Raw genomic sequence first — 27,891 nt, 5'->3', positions numbered from 1 at the left:
GGATCTTGTGTGGCCTGATGGAGGAGATGGTTTTTCTTGCCATATATGGACTGATATGTTGATGTGATCATGATTCACAAAACCATTTATGTGCACACCACACTACCACCTCTGCTTAGGATGGCACCATTGGCCCAATTGTTTCACATTCACATATTTAGGTAAGTGGCGACCTGGTGTTTTTCCTAGTCTCAAAAGAGGTAGGATGGTGTCATTACAATGGATCTGAGTTTGGGTGTTTTCCTCCTTACTTAGTTGGCCAGCCCCCTTGCTAAGGGAACTTCATGTGGATTACTAGGTGTACACGCTTTGCAGAGTTGTAAGATCTATATCCATACATATAGCCATCTCAGTCATGGATAATATCTTGTGTTGTGTTACCCTAACTAGTGTGAGATATTGCTTTCTTCTCTCCTCTGGGTGATCTAAGGACCGTCCTGAGGCCGCTGAGATGGCACGAGGTGGATGTGCCGGTGGAAGAATAGTGATGTTTGGTGGATTACTTAAGGTGATGTGCGAGAATGAGAGTAGGAAGCTAACTCCTTGGGTGGACTTAGGGGCATGGAGATGATGCTTTTAGTGGACATTTACTACTTATTATTTTTTTATTGTATAATAGGATGCAACCCACAACCTAAATAATTGGTTCACCAGATCCCTGAGAAATATGCCACTTAAAGCTTATAGGTGCTGACCATAGCCTGCACGCTTGGTGTGTAGAATGACAAACTTGTAGGATGTAGCACCCAGTTTTAAGAACAAAACCAGATACACACCATATGTGAGCCCAGGAAGTCAAATCTCACATATAGCTACAAATAAGGGTAATATCAATAGAAAATGCTTAAATACATAACGTATTAGTATAAAGAATGTAACCTCAGAGTATAGATAGCAGAAAGACAACTTTGATCTTCAGGCGAGTACTCCAAATCCACGGGGACAACTGACTAGTTGATCACAAGCCTAATTCCTCCAGACTCTAGTAATCTGGTACCCATCCGGGATTTTTCTAAAGATTTAAAAAGTAAAGCAAGCATAAGTACATGTCGTACTCAACAAATATAACATGGGGTTCATGAGGTTCAAAAGGCTGACACTGGTTTAACTACGATTAGCTTTTAATGAGTTATCTTTTAGCAATTGAGTAGCAACAAGTTTATCACAAGCCCATAAACACATGATCAGGTAAACATGAATAATGAATAGCATAAACAATAATCATTAGTGAGCATCTTTATCATCAGTGTTTTTCATCATTAACCGTTAGTGATCATCCATTCCGTAAATGTTCCAAGGTCGCTCGTGACCGTGAGCACGACTGATATACTAGTTTTACACTCTACAGAGGTTGTACACTTTCACTGTGAGTCGTGATTTACCCTTTCGCCCGAGATAGCTAATCTCTTGACCCACTTCCAAGGAAGGTCGGCAGGGTTCACTATGAAGCCTTTCAAAGGTTCATCTAACAAGTTAGGGCCGCTAGGTTTATGTGGCCTGCGAATGTAGAGCTCCCATTCTGACAGGCACAATGACGCGCAGCCTATACACTGATGGATAGAGGTCGCACTATATCCAACCTAGAACACACCCCTCTTGTGCCATAAAGGTAACCACTAACAAGCTAGAAAAAGGTCCTCATACTGAGCTAAAGCCAGAGCCATGTAGCCCTCATAGTTGTACTATAAGTCCTGGATGATCACTTACAGATAAGTCCTTAGGGAGAGGAATCCAGAGCACCATAAAAACAACCCAATGCTCTAGTCCCGTGATTCCATGTTGCTAAAAAGCATCTTTTAGTGTTTATTGCATATACCATTAGCCAAGTTACAAGATCACGGTCTTTAATTGAGCGCTAGCATCATACTACCCAATGCAATTTCCCATAGGAATCAAGGTACAAGATAACAAAGTACTAGGAAATCCTTAGTGGCAGTCAAGGTAGACACATGCAATATGAATTAAGTGATTAAAGGTGTATAAGACAACAAGGAAGATCCCATGCTATACTGGCCTTAAACACCGATCCTTCGGTGAGCTTTAATCTTCAACATTCTTCTTCTTCTTCTTCTTCTTGATCACCACGTATATCTCACCGACTGGACAAAATCATAAAGCACCACACAAGCATCCATTCAATCATACACGAAGCAAACAATAGAACTAAATCAGAACAATACACCAAATATAAAATCAAGATGAAAAGTTTGTAAAATGAATCTACATTTCGGTACGAACACACAGTCGCGAAAAGCACGCTAATCGGAGCTTCGGTGATGAGGATACATCTACCGATAGATATGCTTTATGCGTCGAAAAGAAAACTATAGGCTTCATTTATTTTAACTATATAAAATCTTATATAAATTGAATTAAGTCAAATTTAGATTTGAATTATAAAACTAAAGTAAAACAAATCATATTTTGTTTATAAAACCTAGTTGCATAATTATTATTCAAATTAGAATTTAAACCATGAAATTCCAGAAGTAGTGACATGGTAACCACTGTTACTAACGCGTAGATCTCGTCGCTATGAATCTAATGCAACTTGAATGGACTAAAATGGAGTTAAAACACAGAAGATGTGAAATAAACAAGATTTCCTTTAATAAAATAATGGATTAAATCTAACCACAAATTTTAAAAGTTGAAAACACATCTAACAGTAGCATAAACATGTAGATTATGAAATTACGAACCTAACACAAGTTGAATGGATCAAATCGGAGTTAAAATGGAGAAGTTATGGCTAAAACAAAATCAGTGGCAAATCTGTAAATAAGTGAAAACATATTTTAGACTTAACCGAAACAAAATACGCTTTCAAAAGAAGAAAACGAAGTCTGGGAAAACGTTTTGGACGGCGGGTTCGAAAATAGAAAACCCAAGGGGCTCTTTTGCAATGTTGACCGGCGAGGGGTATGGGTTGATCTGGACTCTTGATTTAAGAACGAACGGCGGGGATTAGAGGAGGGAGGGATAGAGGAGAGCCGGCCGACGGGAATAGGGATGGCGCGGTGGCCCACCATTGATGGTGACGAGAAGCTTCGCGGTGAGCTCGGTTTGGGCAAATCCGAGCCCCATGAGACACGGGAAGAGGACGGGGAGTAGGAGGAGGAGATGTCGAACCCGATGAGGGCATCAGGGTGGCCCTACGTGGCACGGCGGTGAATTGTCCACGGTGGCGCCATGGACGGGCATGGCGGCATTCTTGGGGAGGAGCCTACGGTCCATGGCGGAACAAACCAAAGACATGGGAAGAAGGAGGGGGTGACGGCGGACTCACCAAGGCCAAGTATGATGGCGCGGAGCGGATGACGATGGTGCTTCACTAGGGTGCGGCGTGCGGCTGCGGTGCTCAGGCGATGCAGCGGCTCGCTATCGGGCTAGGCGAGCGTGGCGGGGTGCGGGCGGCTTATATGGGGCTGGCACGGCGTAGGGCGCAAGGCATCGACGCGGGGTGCGGCTAGCGTGGAGTCTCAGGCGACGGCGGCGAGTCCAACTCAGGGACGACTGGAGGAAAGGGATGACCCCGACATGTGGGCCCAGGCATTAGTCGCAGAGGAGGCAGGGAGAAAGGAGCGCGCGCGGCGCGACCTGGGCTGGGCGGTCTGGCCGTGCGGGAGGAGTGGCATCGGCGCTGGGCCGGTGCGCGGAGTGGGCCACGAAGAAGCAGAACGACCTACGGGAGGAAGGCCGAAGGGGACGGGCCGGCGGAGGGAATGGGGTCGGGCGGCCCGTGGAAGCTAGGCCGAAAGAGAGGGAGAGGGAGAAGAGCGTTTTTTCATTTTTTTCCAAATCTTTCTCTTATTTTGTTTTCAAAGCCAATTCAAACATGACCAAAGTCAAATTCAGATGAGGTTTCAAATATACTTTTTTCAACTCAAGTAAAAATGAGGAATTCCCAAAAATTATTTTACAACATTTTAAATTCCTTTATTTTCAAATTTTCTTTTCTTTCTTTTCTTTTACTTCAAAGCCAGTTTTAATTTCATTTACAAAAGCAATTTAAACCATTTTAAATTTTCAATCAAAACCACTCAATCAAATACATCAAATGTAAGGGCATGTATGCACAACCATGTTGCTAAACCGTATGATAAATTTTAATTTAATGAAAAAATTTATTTTCCTATATTTCATGAGCACAAAATTCGGAAATAAATCATTTTAACTCTATTTTCAAAAGTGGCAAATTTTGGGGTGTTACACAGGATTCACTACCGGATACAGGATCTTTGCTGAGTGCTAGGGGCACTAGGCGAAGCCTCAAAAACACTCGACAAAGGGTTTGCCGAGTGTTACACTCGGTAAACGACACTCGGTAAACATTTTGATGGCAAACGCTAGTTTGCCGAGTGTTTTTTGTCGCGCACTCGGCTAAGACGTGGCCGAGTGCCCAAAAAACACTCGGCAAAAAATTTTTTCAGAAAAAATAAAAAAAAACAAGCTGTCGTCTTCTCCTCGCTGCGCCGCCACCACGCCGCACCGCCACCACGCCGTGCCACCACGCCCAGGCCGCCACCACGCGGGGGCCGGATCTGGTGGAGGTGGTGGAGGAGCGCCGTCGGGAAAGGGAAAGGGAGAGGCAGGGGGAGCGCCGCCATGCCGAGAGAAGAAGGGGGAAGGCACCACCGCCGAGAAAGGGAGGGGGAGGGCACCGCCGCACCGGGAGAGGAGGGCCGCCCGCCAGATCCGTCCGCCCACGCCGGGGCCGGATCCGGCCCCCCGTGCGCCACCGTCGTCGGATCCACCCACGCCGGGGTCGGATCTGGTGGAGGCGGTGGAGGAGGGAGGGAGGTGCGCCGCCGCGCAGGGAGAGGCAGGGGGAGCACCGCCGCGCCGGGAGAGGAGGGTCACGCGCCAGATCCGTCCGCCCGCGCCGAGGCCGGATCCGGCCTCCCCGTGCACCACCGTCGTCGGATCCGCCCGCGCCGACGCCGGTTCTGGTGGAGGCGGTGGAGGAGGGAGGGAGGTGCGCCGCCACGTAGGGAGAGGCAGGGGGAGCGCCGCCATGCCGAGAGAGGAAGGGGGGAGGGCGGGCTGCGCCAGCGAGGGAGGAAGGGAGGGCGGGCCGCGTCGGCGAGAGAGGAGGGGAGGGCAGGCCGCGCCGACGCCGGAGAGGGAGGAGGGGAGGGCGGGGCCGCACCGGCGCCGAGAGGGTGGAGGGGGCGGCGCGTGTGCGTGCGCGGGGAGGGGCAGAGAAGGGGAGGGGGCGTGCTGACGCGGTGCGGGGAGAAGGGGAGGGTGTCGTGCGGGGAGAAGGGTAGGGCGCGTCCGCTCGGGGTTAAAAAAGATTTTTTTTTTGTTTGTCAAGTGTCCTAGATCTGGGCACTCAGCAAAATTTTTTTCCATTTTTTTGTTCTCCTTCTTTTCCAAAAAAAATATTTTTTCCTTTGCCGAGTGTCCTAGATCTGGGCACTCGGCAAAGTTTTTTTTTCTTCTTCTTGTTTCTCAGAAAAAATATTTTTATTTTTTGCCGAGTGTCCTGGATCTGGACACTCGGCAAAGTTTTTTTTTATTTTTTTTCTTCGCCTTCTTTCCCAAAAAAAAGATTTTACTTCTTTGCTGAGTTAAAAAAACACTCAACAAACCCATCTTTGCCGAGTGTTTTTTTTTTGACACTCGGCAAACCTTCTCTTTACCGAGTGTTTTTTTTTGCCGAGTGTTTTTAACGCAGCACTCGGCAAAGAACTTGTTTGCCGAGTGCCCGAGAGAATACACTCGGCAAACATAAAAACACTCGGCAAATTTGACGTTTCTGGTAGTGATCGGTTGGAATGGTAAAAGTTCACGACTGCGCTCAAGGATGCCTTTGTATGGACATCGCCAAGCTTCGTTGTTACGGTCTGATAGACGTTATTTTCCTTGCTTTTGGATTGATCCCCTTGGATCCAATCTCGTAATTTGTAGTAGGCTATTATCCAAAAATACTTGGACTTCACTGCTCCGGCATAATTTGACCTGCATATAGCACAAAGGAAATTCCAGAAAAGGAGTCGGCTATCAAGAAGATCTTCTTGATTAAAGGACGACTAAATTAAGAATACAAAAGGCTAAAAATAATTGGTTTTTAGGTTGATTATTCTATAATTATACATTATGCATGCACTTAACACAAACTAGCTAAAAGCACTTAACTACGTCACTAGTAAAAAGTGACACTTTTGATGCTGACTAGAGTTGAGCATGGTTCTGCATTCTGCCGCAATAAGCCAAGATTAACAGCATTCTGTGTGCACCTGTGCGGTGTGCAGTGTGCACCTGTGCGGAGTACTATGCAGCACAAGTCAGCCCCAGTTTGTCGCCGCCGCCACCGCTGCAGCCTCCCACGGCGTGAGACCTGAGAAAGGGCACTTCTCGTGGGTGACGTTCATGGCCTCCGGAGCCGCCCCTGAGCCATCGCCCGTTCTGCTTCTGCTCGTCGTTGCTGGATGTGGAAGCTCGTGGAGCTTCGATAGTGGCACGACTTTCTCCGAGCCTCTTCCATAATTGTCCGCACCCGGAGCAGGCCTGTGGGGCTCCGGGAATAGCATGACGTCCTTGGAGCCACTGCCGTTGCTGGGACTCGGAGCGAACTTCAGGAACAACAGCACGTCTTCCTCTCCATCCATCTCCGCATCCTCGAGCAGCAGACTGGCTGCGACAGTGTTGTCCTCCTCGTACTCTACTCCCACGGACGGACAAAGCAGCGTAGTAGTAGTATTGTCGATCGGCGACGCAGCGGGAGGCTGCTCGGCTGGGGAGGTGGACGGTGCTGGCTGCGGCTTGTTGCGCGTGGTGCCAGCGAGGGCGTTGCGATGGAGTGGGACTGGGTGGCCGTGCTCGCCGGTGTAGCTGACGATGAGGGTGGAGGGGTCGGTGCGGCAACGCTCCACCTGCTTCCGCGCCCTGCAGTCCTTGTCGGTGCTGCACCGGTAGTAGCCGCGCGGGTACGGCGACCCCTTGATCGGCTTCTGCCCGTACTTGCGCCACGCCCAGGGGTCCGGAGACGCGCCCACGGGCACCCGCGTCACCTCCTTGTTGCTAACCTGGCTCTTCTTCTTCCTACGAATACAAGCGCGTGAGATCAGCCTATGCCTATCTAAGAGCTATAGTCGTTCCCAGAACCAGATACTAGTAGTATTTTGCCAGCAAATAATCGAAAATAGAGATTTGGATGGGCGTACGGCTGATACATACTTTCTCTTCGATCGTGTCGGTCCGCCAACGCCGTTATTGCGGTAGGAAGCTCGTGGTTTGGCCGGCGGCTGCTGGGGCGGCGCTTCGTTTCTTGGCTGTGGCGCGGCGAAGAAGGCCTGCTGCAGGGAGAAGTTGTCGACGGCAGGGCCGATCGGGGGCTGCTGCAACGCTGCGGCGTCCGTCAGCTCGTCCTTCAGTGACTGCGGCGGCAGGGGCAGGCAGGAGAATGATTCGTCCGAGGCCCGCGGCGAGGTGACGCGGCTGCCACTACTGCAGCTGGCGCGGCTGCCACCACTGCAGCTGGCGAAGCACACCACGGCGTGTAGGTCCCAGTCGTTGCTGCTGCTACCACAGCACCAACGCAGATCGCCCTCCATAGCCCAGCTTCTTGAGTTCGTGCACAATGGAAGGAGGAGAGAACTAGCGGACGTTGACTTGCTTGGGGTCGGGGTGGGTGGTTGGGTTGTACGGACAGTACGACAACTGGAACCAACTTAAAAAGGATCAACGGGGTGGTTTGCTGGCATGCGATTAAGGATGGCAATGGGTAAATCCCATCGGGTATGGCCACCCCAGACCCATCCCTGCCATAAAAATTTGGTACCGCCAGAATACCCATACCCGTCATGGGTGGAGAAATTTCCCCCGACCCATACCCGGCCGGGTAAATCATACTCGGCGGGTCACCCGTACCCACCAATAATTTATTCACGCATATGAAAATCAACAATTCAACAGCCGACCGGTCCACCCTACCTATCATAGCTAGTACTCATTTTTTTCAATTTGTATGACATAATAAGAATGAATGTTAATAAAAAAATATGCTATAAAAATATCAAACATAACAGGTATGGCAGGACATGAGAAACAAGCAAAATCTATCAATTTGTTCTATTTGAACCGCTTACATATGACAATAGGGGAATTGGTAATTGCACAACACGGTAGTACAACTGAGGTGCTAGGATAGCTATGTCACTAAAAATAGGAAAAAATAAAGTTATTTTAGCGGTATACTAATTGAATGCAAAGAATATGATATGAAGGGGATTAGGGGAAGGGGAACAGGGCAATCATCGTTCTTGCTCGAGTTGCTCCGTCGCCGGCATGGCGTGGCGAGTTCTTGGCGCTTCGATGCGATGCGAATACGCGAGACGCCGAGACGAGGTCACGAGGGGCGGGCGGGCGGCATAGTTTTTTTCGGCGGCGGCGGCGTTTTTTTTTTGTGAGTGGCGTGGCGAGTTCTTGGAGCTTCGATGCGATGCGAATACGCCAGCGCCGAGACGAGGTAACGACGCGCTTTACTCACGCGCCTATTTTTTCGGCGGCGGGAGGCCAGGTGTCGAGCCTCCCTCGAGCGGTCGAGGGCTCCAGCGGCCAAGTCGCCAAGCGGGACCGGCGGGTGAACCTAGGGTTTTACATGGGCTGGTGGCTTATTAGTTTTTGACCGGGTATTTTTCACCCATGGGTAAACGGGTACGAAGATTGCTGGAACATACCCATACCCACGTACCCGATGGGTGAAGGGTTTGGTCCATTTACGTACCCATAGGTAGTGTGTTTAGTCCATATTTAGACTTTAATGGAGTAAATACCCATCGGGTATCGGGTCGCGGGTCCCATGCGATTTGGTCGAAAATGTCAAAGAGGTGGGAGAGAGAAGAAATCCAGGGTGGTGGCAACATAAATGGATTTTTCTTTTTTAATGGAGTCAGGATTGAGATGCAGAGAGACATCTACCAGGAGAATGGATTTTTTTATGCCCTTATCACCGCTAGGGCTATCTCGCACATTCACCTTGCGTCAAGATTGATGCGTGAAAGAGATAGGCGAATAAAATGTATAGGTCAAGAAATATTGCATCAAGATTGGTGTTGCAGCGGAGTGAGAGGGAGAAATCAATGATCAACATAATGTTTATGGCTATAGATATGTGCGGCCTTGCCTTTCCCCACCTGCCAAGAGTATGGACCAACGACCTAATGAGTATTAGTAGAATTTCTTGGATAGTGGAACAAATATAAAATAAACATATATAATTATATATAGATGCCATATATATTGATTAAGTCGCAAGACGCATATAGAAAAATAGCATATGTGAAGCTAATATGAGACTGCTTTGGACCCTCCTCTGCTTTTCGCCTTGCAGAGGCCCAACTATCCACCGCACACTTACTCTCCCAGAACTCGGGACCCAAAGGATGAACCACATGCTTTCGCCCCATAGACACATGGCTCACTAAGAACCAAGGGGACGACCATGGAGTGCCAAACATACGGTAGTCCATCACGGACCCGATCCAAAACCCATGGACTATACCTGAGTTCAGATCTAGTCCATGACATGGCTTCACCTTCACTTTGGCATATGTATGTGTCATTGAGGTCTTTACTGATCCCTAAACCTTAAACCCCAACAGACCCTCAGTACATGTGGAGGACTTGGGTGATGACCTCAATGGCAATGAAGGTGTCATATCCCACCCACTTGTAGAATCATATTAGGCTTGCAACTAGATGTTTTTAGCACTCACTTTTGTTATATCTTGTGAATTGGTATGCATGACACAACTTCTTTGACCTTATATCTTTCTGCAACCTATATCAACCTATAATACCCGCTATATTAAGCTTAGCACGCTTTACTTACATACACATGATACTTATATTATGTTAATAGACCATGGACCATGTGATATAATGATTGTGTAGTGTAGTTTGATTGTGTGTGTGGATTAGACACTTGGATAATGAGATATGGTTGTGTATATATGTGGCTGAGAGATCTCTAGTGTGAATCTTTGATGCATGGTAAGGGTGTATATCACTGGGCAGAATAGTGTGACTTAGGGCTATTTGGTTGGAGGCTTGGTGGGCAAATGCCTGCCAGACAACAAATCCTAGTTCTGACATCCAAAATTGGATGTCTAGGAAGCCTGTCTAGCTCAGGCAGCTTTTTGAAGACATCAACCAAATAGGTCTTTAGTCTTCGGATGATGCCAAGTTAGGAAAGTGTGACATGAGCATTTTCTAAGGATGCCGCCTTTGACGAGTACGAGTGTTAGAGGAGTTTCTCAGGAACAACGCTTTGTTTGGGCAAGTTTCAGGGTACGAAGTGCTTATAGTGGGCATGGAAACTTGAGTTTCCCTGTTGGATGTGTCTCGCTTGAGTCACTCAAGTCAGCTTAACAAGTTCATAGGAGTTTTCTCATACATGTCACATGCTCCTAGGCAGTGGTTAACCAAGGTTAGTTATGGACAATGCCACACCCGTGAGGACGTAGGAGATTATTATAGTGTGAAGGGGCCAGAGTTGACCTCTTGCGGTCACGAAACATGTAACACTCTGCTAGATATGGGATGCTAGGTTTTACAACCCTAGCATGCCGATTGACTCTTATGAAGGAGAGTGGAGAACGAAGAATGCATGTGTAGTTTTGGGATGTTTTGGGAATGTGTGGAAGGAGTTTGAGATGACATACTTGTCTAAACTTGCTCGCTAGTTAAGTTGAACCCATAGCCAGGTAATAGGTTAAGCCTCTACATACTACTTTACGTAAATGTTAAGCAATCATAGGGTGGGCTGTTGATTAATACAAATCATATAGAAATATCATAGTTTCATGTGAATAATACGATTTCAAACAATAAGGCCTTTGCTATTGTTCAGACAGTTTTTTCTGTCCAAGCATTTCATTTTTCACACGTTAACTTCATCCCGCCCACACTTGCCATCAAACTAGCATTCACATACCAGAAAGTATGATAACAACAATACCCATTGAGACGATTTAGTTTTACAGTTCAACAGTCATACTAAAATTCCAAACTATCAACACAAGAAAAAAGATTGTCCACGACTATACTCCACCACCGCACCTGAAAAAGTATATGAAAAAAGCCTCTACCATTTGGAAACAATTTTTATCAAAATATCAGCACAAGGAAAAATATGCAAAATAGATATCTACCATTTGCAAACAATTTTACTCGACTTACCATGAACCATTATAGTTGTTTTAACTTTGTATCAAAACCGGAAAGTTTTATTCGCGACATGTCGCGCTCGCACCTTTTCGCGCGACCCCAGGCCTGCGTTCACGCAGCATCAGACCGTGATGGGCTAGCCTAGTTGATCCTCCCTCCCCAGCACAACACCACCTTGGCCTGGGACGTCGCAGCTAGCATTAGGCCTCACGGGCAGCCCAATTGAACCACTCTGTCCCACAGTTTCAGTTTTCTTTTTCTTTTTTTCATTTTGTCTACTTTATTTTTCTTTTTCTATTTGTTAATTTCAGTTTTTTTGTCAATTTCAATTTCTTTTCTTTGTAATTTCAGTTTCTATGTTTTTTATTTTTTTTCATTTTCTCTTCTTTAGTTTTCATTTTCTATTTGTTAGTTTCAGTTTTTTTTTGTTTCAGTTAAATTTTTCATTTGCCAATTTCAGTTTCAGTTTGCAGCAAGTCATGTTTCCTGGGTCTTGTAATAAATGCCTCCAGTTGGCAGCAAGTCATATTTCTCTGCTCATATAGTGGCTCATATAGTTGTTCTAATAATTTGCCCCCAGGTTGCAACTTGTCTTCTTTTGTGCCGCTACCCGTATTTTTTATTAAATGTCCTCAGTTGACAGCAAGTCATGTTTCCTGAATTTATTTATTGTGTTGTATAATAACTTACCTTCCTAATTGGCAGCTTATGCAATGTTTATTTTAATAATTTACCCCTCCAGGTAGCAATTTGTCTTGTTTTGGTCCGTTACTCTCTTTAGGGGTTAGTACCTTTATGTAAATACTGTATAACAGATTTATTATATTCCCATGGTAACAATCATTGTGTATACCATGTAAAAACTTTTGGTTTTTTAGTAGAAAGTTTTGTATTACATGGTAGCAACTTCTTTCATAAATCACCTATCACATTTTACACATAAATTGCTACTAAAATATTTTTTTCAAAACATAGGCAAGTATGGTCTAGTTTTGTTCGCCTCATCACGTAGAACATACGGATGCATCATTTAAAATTTATAGCAATTTAAATAAAATATCTTGCTTTTTTATTTGCTTGTGTCAGCATGCATGCAGCTGCAGTGAAAAGATTCCAAAAGAGGGGGGAGTGGGTCCGACAGAGTGGTTTTTTTTACAACAAACGCTTTTATTTCAACAGCATCTTGCTATCAGTAAGGTTACAGAGTTCAGATTTACAGATTGCAAAGCTTGCAATAATGAGCATTGGTTTACATGAGTGGAGTAGCAACAAGAAGACTCAAAAAGTATATGCTAAGATTCTGAGTCTCAGAGTGCCTGCCTAGCTAATGCATCTACTGTGGTATTGAGGCTCCTGGTAATCTTGAATAGCCTTGATAGCCTGCATCTTGAGTGGATGGAGAATAGTTGTGTAAAATATTTGATTCTCCAGTCAGGTGGGTAACTTCACAGTCTGATAAGAAGTTGACATTGGTTACATTCATGCAGTCGGTGACAGTCGCTGCTAAGGCCAGCGCCGCCGATTCAGGCATGAGTACTGAACTAGTTCCTGTTAGTTTCGCCTTGATGTAGATGGTCTGCGTCGGTTGCACCTTTGTGTTGACAATAAAAACTCCAATTCCAGCCTCTCTTGGCATCGGTGATGATTTAACAGGAAGCATAGATGCATCAGAATAGCATCTGATGCCTTGAAGCAGGGCTGGTGTATGGATCGTGTACCTGTTCGTCGTCCTGTTGGTCCTGTTGGTGGTATGTGGTTGATTTCCTGTCAATCAATAATTCATACCTGAGGGTCCACTTTCACTTGTGGGTGACAGTGGTCCCTGGTGTGGTGAGGACGCCGTGTTGCTGTTCCTCATCTGCTGAGTGCCTGCGTTGGTCGTGGTACCTGCAAGGTCATTATATGTATATGTTGTAGGTGTGGTGGCTAACTCTCGTCGTTGAGGTGTTGAAGGCACCGTGGTGATGGGCGTCGCATTTAGTCCCGTTGTAATTCCTGCAGTGGTAGTAGCCATACCTTGCTGTATCTGCTGGTTGTTCGTGGAAGGTGAGGTCTGAGATCCTGCGGGATTTGGAAGCGGTTGGTGCTGGTGTTGCCCATAGCCAGCAATGTGCGCCGCCACCGCTTGGTGAACCTACCAAGGAGTCCAAACCTTTCTCTGGAATCGGTTGTCATTCCTTGCTTTCCACAAGTACCACATAGTGATTAGTATCTTGTCTAGTACAGAGGGAGGGGTTGACTTTGAAATAAAAGCTTGGAGAGTTATTTGCACTCCATCATTTTCTTGATCATTTGAAAACCAAACGGCCCTAGGGAGATTGCAGTGGAAGAAGAGGTGGGCATCGTCTCCCACTGCACCACAAGAGGCACAATGTTTGTCAATGTGAGTAGAGTACCTCGCTGCCCGTTCAGCAGTGGCGAGGGCATGTCTTATGCCACGCCACGGCGTGACAGCTTCAGGATCTTTATAACGGTCGAGTGACATGGAACACCACATATGGCAAACCAACACATGTAACATCCAACATCATGCCCAACTATCCAGGTTATTATGCTTATAGAAAAATACATGATTCACAGAGTTTACACAGTTTTAGTTTCTCCCTTCTAGGCTTAACTCTGTGATATCACACTCGGATTCTCATCGGAGTTAACTCGTAGCTCATCTTGGATTCGCCCAATCCAAGGTCTACTATGCAGCGGTGAATATAATGCTACCTCGCATCCACCGAGGCAACAACACCTGCAAACTAACTTAACAACAACACCGTGAGTACATTTCGTACTCATAGGACTTAATTCCAACACATAGATATTCGGTGGATGCAAAGGGTATTAATAGGTATTTGTTCATTTGCAGAAAATAAATGACGTTCATTATAAGTATGACATGCTATGTTGTGTCACTAGGACAAGAGTATTCACATAGCATGTATATAAGTCAACGTAGGTATAGAAAGTAGGAACGACCGAATGGTTCCATCCCAAAGGACTTCAGAATTTCAAAACTCTGCAGAGGTGTACAAATGTACCCACACGAAAGAACGGGACTAACCACCATACCTTATGCACAAGATAAGGGTTGCCTTACGTCTTCCAACCTTTCCCTAGTCCGGCTTGAATGTCCAACGAAAGGTTCGACGGGTGCCCGGTCAATGTCCCGGACATTCCCGACCGACGCCACCCCCTTGCCAGTTTCACGGATAAATCAGTCGTAATTAGTTACTTGGCTTGTCGACCCCATCCGCGACATGTGGTCTATACGGGTGGTTACTCGGACTCACGTATCCCAATAATAGGTCCTTAACTACTCCACGAGCTATGTCGTTTAAGATCCCACACTCACAACGACCTACCCCTCGCATGAGCGAATTTACCAAAGTGGTATCCAAGTTTATAACTTTTTAGTGATGTTATTCCTTAGCTTGTCAACCCCATCCGCGACATGTGGTCAATACAGGTGGTTACTCAGACTCACGTATCCCAATAATCGGTCCTTAACTGCTCCGCGAGCTATGTCGTTTAAGATTCCACACTCACAACGACCTACCCCTTGCATGAGCGAAGTTACCAAAGTGGTATCCAAGTTTATAACTTTTTAGTGATGTTATTCCTTAGCCAGATTAGTGAAGTAAGTCAAGTTGTACCCCCATAAGTTTTAGTAATTAATTATCCTACTGTAGCATCCTACACGCGTGAGTATGAGTTTATTTCTCATGCTCGACTTCTACCAGTGCTAAACAACTAAGCAATAGCAATTAAGTGTTTCCATTCCCATTGTTTAGATGAGAGGCTTCTAACATATTAAAGAGTGACTCTAAGTGTAGAGTGAACAAGATTAATAATCCAAAACTACATGTAATGCATAACTCATAATGAAGCTCGATAAGTATCCAAAATAGGGTTTATAGTAGTGGGTTGCCTGCCTGGCTTTGCCGCTCGAACGAATTCAAAGTTGTAGACGGCAACTCACACGTGCTCCTTACGCTACTCGGCTCCTAAAAGAAAACAAGGATCGAGGCTGAAGATAACCGAGGAAGACTTAGTAACAACACTCGCTTAGAGGCTGAAGATAACCGAGGAAGACTTAGTAACAAGACTTGGCTTAGGACATAGGATATGGGCTTCTATCTATTGCTCTATTACTGCTCTTTTGGAACCTATTCTTAGTCTAGTATTGTTGACCTCTAGGGTAAGTTGACTTGACAACTTCATCCTTACTGTTAACTTGACGGACACTACGATCTAGGTGGCGAACACTCCGTCGGGTCAGGGTTTTGCAGTGACTTGGCTCTAGTTGGGATCCGCTTGGGTTGACGGATACTCTGTGGAGGTCATGGACACTCCGGTAGGTACTAGGTTCTCTTGGGTTGCTGGGTTACTGTTCTCTATAAATCATCGGATGCTCCGTCGTGAGTGACGGACGCTCCGGTATAGGTTGGGTGCTCTTGGGTTCATTGGCTATAAATCTTTATAATTCAACGAACACTCCGTGAGATACCGCGGATGCTCCGACAGGTCATGTCGACAAAAGATAAGGTTCTGATGGCCAGCTTCCTAGGGCTATCGGACACTCCGTTGATATGATGGGCACTCCATCAAAACTGTCGACAGAACCTATGTTCTTGAGTGATCTTGGGTTCTGCACTTAGATGTGCTCTACTGTGATCTATGCATGTGCAAGACATCTTTAGGATAGTTTAGGTTACTCACTAGGCTCAAGATAGCTAGGTTTAAAGCTTGTTTTGCTAAGTGTGGCTATAGGTTAGGATCAAACTTAGAGATACAAGAACTTGAGGATGAACCATGAGATTAAGATAAGAACCTTAGCTCTATGATCTGAGAGCTTCCATAGCACAAGGTTGAAGATCCAAACCTTCTCTACCCTTGCTTCTTTATCCATGAGTTGGCTTGACTCCATATGAACTCTCTTTAGCAATACACCAAAACGATGATTCAAAGGACTATCCATGAAATCGTTGAGTGATTGAACTAGATAAGACCTCCTTGAGCTTACTATAGGGGACCGTGATGCCTAAGAGGGGGGCGTGAATTAGGCAACTTAAAATTCTAACTCTAAACTATGGCCTCTTTTTCTAATCTTAGCAAAACCTATGCAAAAGACAAACTATCTAAATGTGCAACTACGGTTTTGCTAGTGTGTTACTATCTCTATCGCAAAAGGAGTAATACAATCAATGTAAATGCGGAAGCTAAAGAGCAAGGTAGAGATATGCAAACTCCTATCAACGACTCTGGTATTTTTATCGTGGTAACGAGAAGCGCTCAAGCTTCCCCCTAGTCCTCGTTGGAGCCCCTCGTAAGGGCCAAGCTCCCGGTCGAGTAACTCCGTGGATAGCCTCGGGCCTTCCCCATGCGCAAGTGGGTCTCCGACGTGCCTTCCGACAAGCCTCTCCTAGATACTCCCCGCCATCTTCACTATCAAGCTTATGGCTAAACCACTACGGGCCTTGTTCCCTTCGGTACACGGTGGCGGCCACACCATAAACGCGGTTGGTGTGATCTCGCAAGACTACAAACCCCTCAAATGTACAACAATGGTGCGCGCAAGCACCAGGTAGTAAGAGGTCTGCAAACCTCACTAAACACTAGGCCTAAACCTAGAGCAAGCGCATAAGCGGTGGTCTAATCAACCTAAGCACTTCGCAAAGCACCTACGCAACTCACCTAATGAATTAATAAGCACTATGCCAATGGAGAACACTAAAATGGTGTACTAGCACCCTTGGTATGTTTCCTCAGCTCCACACACTTCAAATGGCCGGTTGGGGGTCTATTTATAAGCCCCACTGAGAAAGTAGCCATTGGGGACGAAATCCCATTTTTTTGCTACTGACCGGACGCTCGGGTCGTCCTGATCGGACGCGTCCGGTCGTCCCGACCGTTAGAGCCACGATCAACTAATTGGACGCTGCCAGCATCCGGTCACATGCCACCAAATGCGTTCGGTCACAATTTCACCGCTCTAAAACCTCTCTGTACTCGATCGGACGCTGCAGTCCTGCATCCGGTCAATTTGCCGCCAGCGTCCGGTCATTACTAGATGTGTTGCCGGTGATGATGAATAGTACCATTGGTGCATCCGGTCACTTTATTGTTCAGTGTCCGGTCGCTACTGCTGATGCCTTTTGTTGCCGAGCCTCTTGATTGGAGCATCTGATCCAGCATATGATCACCTCTGTGAGCTCGTTTCTTTGCGATCTTGCGTCCAACTTTGTTCCTATCTTCGTGCTTGGACGTTGCTTGATATCTTGGGTCTTCTCTTGTGCTTCTAAGGTCTTGCTTAAGGTGTTGATCGTGGGATCATCACGTCGCCTTCGTCTAAGTCACGTCTTGCACCCTATTGAACTACAAAGCAATCACTTGCAAATTCATTAGTCCAATTTGGTTGTGTTGGTCATCAAACACCAAAATCCAAAGTAAATGGGCCTATGGTCCATTTTCCTTACACTTACTTACACATGATGGAACTACCACTAGCAAGGAGTCTTCAATCTTGCATCAAAATCCATGGATTAGTTCATTGGGTGAAGAATCCAAGAAAAGAGGATGGTTCTTCTTGAGCTCACCATGAAGGGGTTGAGGGGTGAAGGGTGTCCATGGGCTACTACTGGTGCTTCCCTTCTTTCTCTCCTTCCTCTTCTTCAATCCCTTCTCCAATCTCTCCCATCTCTAGCTCTTAGGGTTCTTGCTTGTTCTTGAGTGAGTTAGAGAGAGAGTGAGTGTTGCAAATGAGAGGATGAGTGAGAGAGAGAGAGAGTGGCTTCAGCTGAGAAATATCTCTTCCCATTCATGCTAACATGTGGGTCCCACTCCCTTAAGTGGCAAACAACTCATTTCCCACTTACTGCTGCTGTAATGTGATCTGTCGGATGGTCCGATGGTAATGGCGGACTGTCCAATAGTCTCTGTCTTCGTTGAATTGACTAAGTCACTGGATGGCTTTGTATTGTAAACTGAGTTACCATATATTGAGGTGCTTTCTGAGGTTGAGTTGATGTTGATGATATTAGTAGGATCTCTCTTAACCCATTCGGGTTTCTCTCCATTGCTCCAGGTATAAGCCTGACCAGGGCTATCGGTAGGTAACTACGAGTTCCCCTTTTGGTAGTTTCTCGACAATCAATTTAGTTCAAGGCATCAGGGATTTGTTCGTGAGCTTGGATGCTTGTTCATTTAGAGGGTCAAAAATGACTGCCTAGGATGTAACAAATTCGGGTTGTTTCAATCCTCCCCTCCTTATAAAAAGCTCATCCTCGAGCTTTCCCAAGGTACTATTGGGCACTCTATTTGGGGAAAGTTTGGGGTTCCATTTATGCACCGTGAGGTATTCTTCTTTTTACGCTCCAATGACTTCTTCCTCTCTAGGGTCACAAAAGGGAAGGAGGGCTACTTTTTCTAATCTTCTAGTTATGGTGACTTCCTGTTCTCCGGGGCTTCTTTATTCCATCCTAGCATATTCCCGAGGTTAGAAACTTGATTGTTATCTTGAATTCCAAGAAATGAAATCTCTAGGCACTCTTTGTCTTCTGAAGGACTGTCTAGTTCTCTTGTCGGACTATCCAGAGGCTTTGGGGTTTGACAGTCAACTTAGGGTTTTCAGTTATCCAATTTGACGGATGGTCCACTGCATCTGTTAGACTCTCTATTGAATCACGACCAATAAATAGGCCGGCAGCAACTGATGGGATTTATTCCTTTCCACTTTTAGCTCTTACAGTCACCGTCGCCGCTCTCGCCGCTACTGCTGAGGCCGTGCATGTCCGTGGGAGGATTTGGGCTGCTCAGAGGCTTCCACGTGTGCTTTCATCATGAGTGATAGGTAATCCCCTTGATTCTCTTCCCCCTTTTGCTTTACTCTTCAATCCATTCAAGATTAGGGTTGCTTCAACTCACTGCTTGATTAGGGCTAAGGTTAAACCATCTTGGGGATTTGATAAAGCATGCATAAGAGCATATTGGCCTTGATTTGAACATGGTTGTGCTGCTTGATTGGTTGAATGCTCAAGGTTGAGGTCTGTGTGGTCGCCTGTTTAGATTATGCTGTCTGTGATAGTGGTGGATGGTCCATGGATGTTCCGGACGCTTCGCTACTAGTTTTGTTCCTCTTCGCTGTGTACTTGTCTAATGAGTTGGCGGAATGTTCCGATGAGACATCGGAGGGTTCCGTTGTCTTCTCTGCTCTCTGTCTAGCTTCTTATTGTTGGCCTATAATTCATCGGACGGTCCATGGGCCTTGGTAGAGTATTCTGGTGTTGATAGACTATTCTCAGGTGTAATCACTTATGTCTACAGTTGTGCTGACGGATGGTCCGTGGACCATGATGGACACTTCGTCGGTGCCTGTCTTTTACTGAATTTAGCTCTAACTTGCTCCAATGGTTATCCAAGCTTGTAGATACTTATCATGTGTAGGGTAGGGCCTATATACAGGCTGTAGACTCCACTGTTACTCCATTCCTAGACGTGTGCTTGTTGTTTTAGTTTTGATTTGGTTCCAAAGGGTGTCCTGACCTCATGACTACATGTTTAAGTATTCCTTCCATTTTACACGCTTACTATACAACAAGTAGTCTTTCCAATTGAAGTCCATCTCTTACTATGGTTTGAGGGTGCACCGTTCATTTTACTCTGATCCAATTTCCTCAAATCTTGAGTTTCTTCTTCTTTGTGTTGCAGGTCTGCCATGGATTCTAACCTTTGGGAGGACAAACTGTCGGAGGTGGTGTCTTGTGATACACTAGTTGAGGAGTATTAATCAGAGGGGACCTTCCCAATGGATTTGGCAGCTATACCAAAGGAACACTTTGGTTGGACGACCGTTGGCTTCAACAAGGTTGCATTGTCGAGGCAGTTCGAGCAAGCAGGAGACTCGCCATCTCCTTTCTTCCACACTCGTGTCCAATACCAGATGTACCAAGGGGGTATTGACATTAGACCGATGCACTCGGATTAGCAGTGGTTGTGTTGGGCATATCTACAGACTCATGTGTGGTTGGCTGTCTTGGTGGAGAAGCTCAAGGTCATGGGCTGGAAGAAAGTGCTTGGGTTTCATCATGGCTGGAACAACACCATGATTCGCTAGTTTTATGCTACCTTGGAGGTCCATGCTAAGAATGAGAAGTTGATGTGGATGATGGGCACTTGCAGATTCGAGGCCACCTTCAGAGATCTTGCCACTACTGTGGGGTTGGACTATCGCAAGATGAAGAAAGGAAAATTGGTTGCTAATCTTCCCATGCTGTTGGCAGGTGAAATGCCCGAGCTTCACTACTTGGAGGACTCCATGTATGGTCCAAAGGGTGGTACGAGGAGGATTCCCCAGGTGCTCCATGAGATCCTAAGGCATACCATCGTGGCTTCTACTGTAGTCGAGGATAGTGCCATTGGTTGGCCTTCTCTAGAGGTCATCCACGCTGTGTAGTCTGGTGATGAGCTGAACTTGCCGGACTTGATGGTGAACCAAATGCTAGAGTGAAAGTGGGATGTATACGCTCCTTTGGTGTTACAGCCGTAGATCTTGGCTTTGGTGCTTCTCACTGTTGAGGACTTCTACGGGATTTGTGAGGTTCAACACTGGGCCTTCCTATCGTACCGGCATGATAAAGTTTTCTTGGGGAGGCCACCTTCACCATAGTATGATAGGATGTCAAAGTCAGACTCTCAAGGTAAGCCTGTGGTTCTCTCGCTACATCTTATTTGATGAGGACATCCCTTCCATTGATACAACCACACCTGCTGCACAACAAGGTCCGATGACAAGAGCTCGAGCATGACAACTTAATTATCAGGTAAAGTTGTTCCTCGTTGTTCATACAAACTCGTCTCAGAATTGGATGCTACTAAATCATGGTGATGGTTGTCTTATTCATAGGAATGTTGGTCAAGACCCCATTACCTCATGTTTAGACCCCATGATGAGGATGGAGCAGCCGAACAAGTGGGAATCATCATTAATGGGGCGCTCAGCTCATCTCGAGATAGCAGGAAACACTCTATCAAAAATACCATAACTCCTTGATACGAGATCCAATGACGCTGGTTTTTGACTTGTTAGAAAGAGCTCGTCGTCTTCTTTCAGATGGGTGCAACCCCACTATTAGAATCTACCAAAGCTATGCGTAGCAAGCAAAGGGATGCACAGACCTATAGCTTGGGCCTGGGCCTTGTACTGACTAGAGCCCATTGAGGGATGCCCAGATTAGGGTTTCCCACTCCCCTTTGTGCTCTCCTCCTTATAAATAGAACCATTAGAATGAGGGTGGGTTTTGTTTAGATGCAAGATAGCTGCTGCTTCTTCCTTGTAAATGCGTGTGTCGGCTAGACCACCCAATTTGCTTGTTTCAAGACCCCAACTTATGATTCAGAATCAGCCTTTGGTTTAAATCCGTGAGTTATTTGCTTGTTCATCTTGTTCTTGCTTGTTCTCGGTTGCTTGCAGGTTCATGGTGTTCTTGGCACGACAAGAACATCACAATCGGAGCCGGTGTACCTGTTGCTAAGGCACAACAACCTTGTGGTCATTGTAGTCGGACAGCCAACGTCGAATCCACCCCAAATCGAGTTTATCCACACTCACCAAAAGATCAGGAACAACCCGTGCTCCCATCATGTGGTAATTAGAGCAAGGTTCTTTGGTGAGCGATTTACCATTCATTACTCTACCTATAGTCCAGAAATATAAAAATAGGATAGAACTAAAATTCCAAACACAAGTTTGAGCCTTTCTAATCTGCATAGTTCTTTGCTTGTTGAGTTTGTGGTTTACATCGTGGTGTCAAGTGCTAGTTCATAGGTTCTAATCCTTTAGAGTTTTGAGTTCTTGTCACGTTTCAGTCACCACACAATCCGCTGTTGCCTTTCCCCCCACTTCAGCCGCTGCAATCTCCACCAATACCACCACCACCACCACCACCAAAAGCACCGCTGCTCTCTCCACCTTTTCGTTGAAACCCTCACCACCATCACCTTTAGCCGCGCCTACACAAACACTACCTTATGCATCTGTCCTTTTGGTGCAAATTTGAGTACACTTAGTTTTGAAAACAAGAGAGTTCAAATTGCATATTTGTACTACTTGTTGTAATCCTTATCCCTAGTAAAAGAAAGTCTATGCTACTTGTTGCATTCTTGTTATAATCATATTGCAAAAGTTCAGTTTGTGCTACTTGTCAAAAAAAAGGAAAGAAAAAGAAAACACAATAGAAAATAGAAAAGAAAAAGAAAGGAAAAGGAGGAAAGAAAGAAACAAAAAAAGAAGGGTTAAGTTGATGCTATTTACTCTCATCATTTCCATTGTTTGCTACTGTCCGGTGACAACATTTGTGTCTAGGCTCGCGTTTCTCGCACGGGTTAGCCTAGGACTAGCACGGTACCATCTTTGAACACTTATTCAACTTGCATTGACTAACGTGGTTCCAGCTGTACCTTGATTTTTTTAAGCCACCTACAGCTCCACAAATTATCTACAACGTCACAGGGTTCTACTTGCTACTACTTGTGTTGTTCTTGTCATCGCCAACACCATCTGCATAGCAAGGTTAGGACATGTAAGAACTCGGTTGCACATGCTGAGAGATTGAAAATTGTTGTCACCTAATTCAGTTAGTTGGTAGGACAAATTTTCTTGTGATTCCCTTGCTGCATACTAACCATGGCAGGAGAAGGTGAAAGGACCCCTCCACAATTACCTCGATCAAAAGCCTTGCTACAACACTTTGAACGCAAAGTGAGGCTCCATGATGAACACCTTGATGAGGATGTTCGTGTCACCAATGAGCGCCTTGGTCAATTGGAGATGGCTCAGATTGAGACCAACACCAAGTTGGCTTCCTTGGAAGGCACTCTTGGTTCTATTAATACATCTCTTGTATGTAGCACACGGTTTTAAGAACAAAACTAGATACGCACCATATGTGAGCCTAGAAAGTCAAATATCACATATAGCTACAAATAAGGATAATATCAAAAGACAATGCTCAATATATAACGTGCTTAGTATAAAGGATATAACCTTAGACAGCAAATCGCGGAAAGACAACTCCGATCTTTGGGTGAAGACTCCAATCCACAGGGGCAACTGACTGGTTGATCACAAGCATAACTCCTCTAGGCTAGCAATCTGGTACCCATCTGGGATTTTTATCCAAATAATTGAAAAATAAAGCAAGCGTAAGTACATGTCGTACTCAACAAATATATCATGGGGTTCATGAGGCTCAAAAGGCTGACACTGGTTTAACTACGATTAGCTTTTAATGAGTCATGATTTTAGCAATAGGGTGTCAACAAGTTTATTCACAAGCCCATATAAACACATGATCAGGTAAATATGAATAATGAATAGCATAAACAATTAACCATTAATGAGCATCTTTATCATCCGTATTATCAGTGTTCATCGTCTATTTCATAAGGGTTCCAAGGCTGCTCATGACCGTGAGCACGGCTGATATACCAGTTTTACACTCTGCAGAGGTTGTACACTTTCACTGTGAGTCATGATTTACCCTTTCGACCAAGGTGATCAGCCTCTTGACCCACTACCAAGGAAGGTCGGTAGGGTTCACTATGAAGCCTTTCAAAGGATTGTCTAACAAGTTAGGGCCATTAGATTCACTCGACAAACAGATATAGGAACCCCCCAGTCGAATGGCACAATTCCATCATGGCTATACACATAAGAGTAGAGGCTGTCCTATACCCAATTCGTCAAGCCATTCTTATGCCAATAAAGGTAACCTCTAACAAGCTAGAAAAGGTCCTCATACTGAGCTAAAGCCAGAGCCATGTAGCCCCCATAGTTGTACTATAAGTCCTAGATGATCACTTACAGATAAGTCCTAAGGGAGAGGAATCTAGAGCACCATAAAAATAGCCCAATGCTCTAGCCCTCTTGTTTCATGTTGCTAAAAAGCATGTTTTAGTGTTTAGTGCATATACCATTAGTCAAGTTACAAGATCATGGTTGTAGTTGAGCACTAGCATCATACTACCCAATACAATACCCCATAGGTATCAAGGCACAAGGTACAAAGTACTAGGAAATTCTTAGTGGTAGTCAAGGTAGACATATGCAGTATGAATTAAATGATTAAAGGTGTATAGGACAACAAGGAAGATCCCATGTTATACTTGCCTTAAACTCAGATCCTTCTTCTAGTCCAAACCTTCAATAGAACTCCTTGATCAACATGTAAAGCTCACCGACTAGAGATGATCATAAAGCACCACATAAGCATCCATGCAATCATACATGAAGTAGACAATAGATCTAAATTAGAACAATACATCAATCATAGAAAAATAAGTAAAAGAGTTTGAAACATGATTCTATGCATCACTACGAACACATAGTCGTGAGGGACACGCTAATCGGAGCTACGGTTTGAAAGACGGTGATGTGGTGGCATGGGGCTCTTGACCCAACTTGGAGGTGGGACAGACACGAAGTCCATGGCGATGGTGTTGATGAAATCCGAGGCGAGGACGAGAGGTAGCAGACACCCCTGATAGGGCAGCCCCACCTATCGGCGCAAGAGAGAGGGAGGGGACATGCGGCGTGGCTAGGCCGACTAGGCCAGGGCATGCGGCTGGGACGGGCTACGTGAAAGAGAAAGAGGGGAAGCAGGAGCAGGAGCGGCTGACTGGGCCTATGTGCAAGAGGGGGAAGCGGGCCTACATGGGAAAGAGTAGGAGACATTAGGAGAGAGTGGGCCGCCGGTTGCGGTTGGCAAAAGGGCCAAGAAAGCTGGGCCACGGGGTCAGGAGAAGGGATGTTGGGCCGTCCGGCCAAAAGAGGAGGGGAAATTTTTTTCCATTTTCAAATACTTTTCTATTTCCTATTTCAAAACCAATTTCAATTAGAAATCAAATCAAGTTCAAATATTATTTCCAATATACTTTTCAATTCAAATAAAAATGAGAAATTTTTGGTAAGTTTTCAAAAATAAATTTTCACAACTTTTAAAATGCCTTTATTTTTAAAAAATTTCTTTTCTTTTATTTCAAAGCTAAAACATTTCAAAAGCGAATTTGAATTCATTTTGAATTTTGAATTCAACCATTCAACTCAATAAATCAAATGCAAAGGCATGTATGCACAAACATGTTGCTATCTTATGATAAATTTTTAAATTACTAAAAAAATTTATTTTCCTATGTTTTAATGAGCACAAAAATATAAAATTAAATCTTTTCAACCCTATTTCAAAAAGAGCAATTTTTAGGGTGTTACAATTCTACCCCCCTTAAGATGAATCTCGTCCCCGAGATTTGGAAAACGTCGACTAGGAGATAGGAACAATCTGTCTTTGGATTCTTCTTTACTTCCTCGTGTAGCTCTGTCTTTTTGTTAAGGACCCTACTTTACTTTGCATACCTGTTGACCTTTCTCCAAGTAACTTACCAAACTGATTCCAAGATTTTGATAGATACCTTGAACAATTCTCAGGTAACTCTATTCACTAGGTCACCTTTCCTTTAATATGAATTCTCTTTCTTAAAATATCCACCATCCAACGAAGCCTAACGAATCTCTTGGTCAGAAGGAAATTCTACTACCAATCTTCAAAACATTAATGATTCCGATCAAGTTGCTTAAACTTGGAATACAATTCTTAGTCCTTGGTGTCACCCGAACCTTCTTAGCACAATTATCCATTGCTAAGGTCATCAGCCACGACTTTGCTCCTCGAAGTGATAGCACTTTTTCAAGTCATAATCAATTTCATTCCAACGAGGATATCACCAGCTCAAGACCATCTTAGTGAAGATGTCCTGTAGATTCCTGTGACTCTCCAATATGTTACTTTTACTTCCAAGAAGATATTCCTTCCATGCTCCACAATGGATAACTCCAGTTCATTCGTTAGATGTTCCATCTCATGCCTTCCTGCATAAGCTTCTACTTTTATTCTTGTATAAGGACACATCCCACACCTTGATAGGGTATCATAATGGATATAAAGCTCTTGTCCTGATCTGGCAAAGCTAATACATAGGTTTTACCTCAACCTCTTTTTTTTACTCCTTCAATACTTAGCTGAGGTCTCTTGATCAGAACTTAAACCTTCTCCAGTAACACTATCAATACCTTGACGATCTTGGATAAACTTCCCTTGAACCTCTAATTAGACCTCATTGAAACTCTAAGTTTCTCTCACATCTTTGGGTACCACCACACTTCCGCTGCACAAACTAGAACGTAGGACACTTCATCTTGCAAATTCTTCAACTTGGCTACCCCCTTAAGAAAAGATCAACTAGGGGACACAAAAAGGGTAGCTTGCACCTTCTTCCAGATGAGCTAACTAGTATCAAGACATTCTGACATCACAATAAGACTCTTGTGTATGTGCAAGAACAAGATATCTAGAATTCTTCGTGAGCAGAAAAACAACAGCACAGTAAAACAACTGTAACTCTCATTCTGTGAATCCAATGAAGTTGTATCTTACACCATTGGAAATCTTATCCAATCCTCCACAACTTTCTTATAGAACACTTTTCCAAATTATGCAGTTAACTTGGTCTAAAATAGTGCACAAGAGAAACTATTCTAGGTTCCAAACAGCACAGATGCATCGCCTTATGATTTTTGTAACTCTATAACCAAAATAGATATGAGGGCGATTCTTCGATCACAAAAAGATATCAAAGTATACTATTGTCCAGAATTTTATAATGATTTTTGGTCATCTAAGAATAGATATATAAGCCAATAAAGATAGGTTACTCCCAAAAGACAGAATAGGGAAAACAGGAGATAAGCGAAACCCATCTATTTATTGCATTAATCCTTATGCCTTATGCCTATGAACTAAATGAAAATTGTGGGAACACCCAACAAGATCATTGCAGTCATTATAAATATGCAAAACAATCATAAGCATAATAACAATTCAACAAAGCAATAAAGGTGCACAACTCAATCATTGACTCAACTTGCGAAACTATCGTTTTTATTACAAAGGGACATAAACTCCTATTCCTTAAACATGGTGTGGTTGCAGGAGCATCTGGGGTAGATATCTTGCATGAGAGTGAGAGCGGCACATCATCCACTTCATCAATTTCATCATGGGCTTCCTTCGTATTGTGTGTCACTGACACTTGCTAGTGGCAGTCCTCTAGTGATCTGACTCTGGCCACTTCCATGATATAATTGTTGATTCCTCAGTGGGCAAGATTTAACATAATGTCATTCCTGCTAGCAATGATAACACTTTCTCTTAGTTGTATCTTTTGTGATATCATACTCCACAGAATTGTTGCTTAGTGTGTTGTTAGCTTGCTGACTCTGAAGGTTCATCTTTGTTTGACTGGACCGCTTTATAGTTCGCTTGATCTTTTAGGGTTGAAACTCCTTATAGGTGATCATCCACCCATCTATGCATACCTCATGTGGAAAGAGTGGAGTAATCTTAGCTTGAGAAACTTCTGACTCTTTAGAGTCTGAGTTTATCTGACCAGGGATTGGAGCTAGATGTGACAATGTAGTAGAACTCGAATGTTGATTGCTTCCCAATTCTGGCTCTGGTGAGACCACCTTCCTCTTCTTATCCACATTAACTTCATGACTAGGGTTCACCTTGACTTCGCTCTTATTAAACTTGTCCTAAAGACAGGGAAAACCATAATGTTTACAGCACCGACATGGATCCTGACTTCCAAGCGTCTTACTATGAACAC

At 44.7% G+C, this 27,891-nt stretch overlaps 2 protein-coding genes and 1 pseudogene across 2 annotated transcripts; 1 reads left to right on the top strand and 2 right to left on the bottom strand.

The window, feature by feature from the left end:
* Positions 1 to 4,608: 4,608 nt before the first annotated feature.
* Positions 4,609 to 5,328, top strand: LOC136524032 (uncharacterized). The gene has a single exon (XM_066517518.1). It carries the CDS (start codon positions 4,609 to 4,611, stop codon positions 5,326 to 5,328), a length of 720 nt encoding a protein of 239 aa, XP_066373615.1.
* A 965-nt stretch (positions 5,329 to 6,293) lies between these two features.
* LOC136524031 (WRKY transcription factor 22-like) lies at positions 6,294 to 7,562 on the bottom strand. The gene is made up of 2 exons (XM_066517517.1): positions 7,186 to 7,562; positions 6,294 to 7,050 (listed from the first exon to the last, which is right to left on the bottom strand). Exons 1-2 carry the CDS (start codon positions 7,560 to 7,562, stop codon positions 6,294 to 6,296), a joined length of 1,134 nt encoding a protein of 377 aa, XP_066373614.1.
* Positions 7,563 to 12,511: 4,949 nt separating this feature from the next.
* The window catches only part of LOC136524029 (uncharacterized), a 36,693-nt pseudogene continuing 21,313 nt past the window's right edge, over positions 12,512 to 27,891 (bottom strand).

This window comes from Miscanthus floridulus, chromosome 18 (assembly GCF_019320115.1).
Source record: "Miscanthus floridulus cultivar M001 chromosome 18, ASM1932011v1, whole genome shotgun sequence".
NCBI lineage: Eukaryota > Viridiplantae > Streptophyta > Magnoliopsida > Poales > Poaceae > Miscanthus > Miscanthus floridulus.
This window is presented reverse-complemented; position numbering and strand designations above follow the sequence as displayed.

What these genes read in the sequence shown, in the direction of transcription:
- LOC136524032 (XM_066517518.1), top strand. Translation starts at nt 4,609, where the DNA reads ATGCCGAGAGAAGAAGGGGGAAGGCACCACCGCCGAGAAAGGGAGGGG.
- LOC136524031 (XM_066517517.1), bottom strand. Translation starts at nt 7,562, where the DNA reads ATGGAGGGCGATCTGCGTTGGTGCTGTGGTAGCAGCAGCAACGACTGG. An exon ending in CCGACACGATCGAAGAGAAA is followed by an intron (nt 7,051 to 7,185) that starts GTATGTATCAGC and finishes TTGTATTCGTAG; the next exon opens with GAAGAAGAAGAGCCAGGTTA.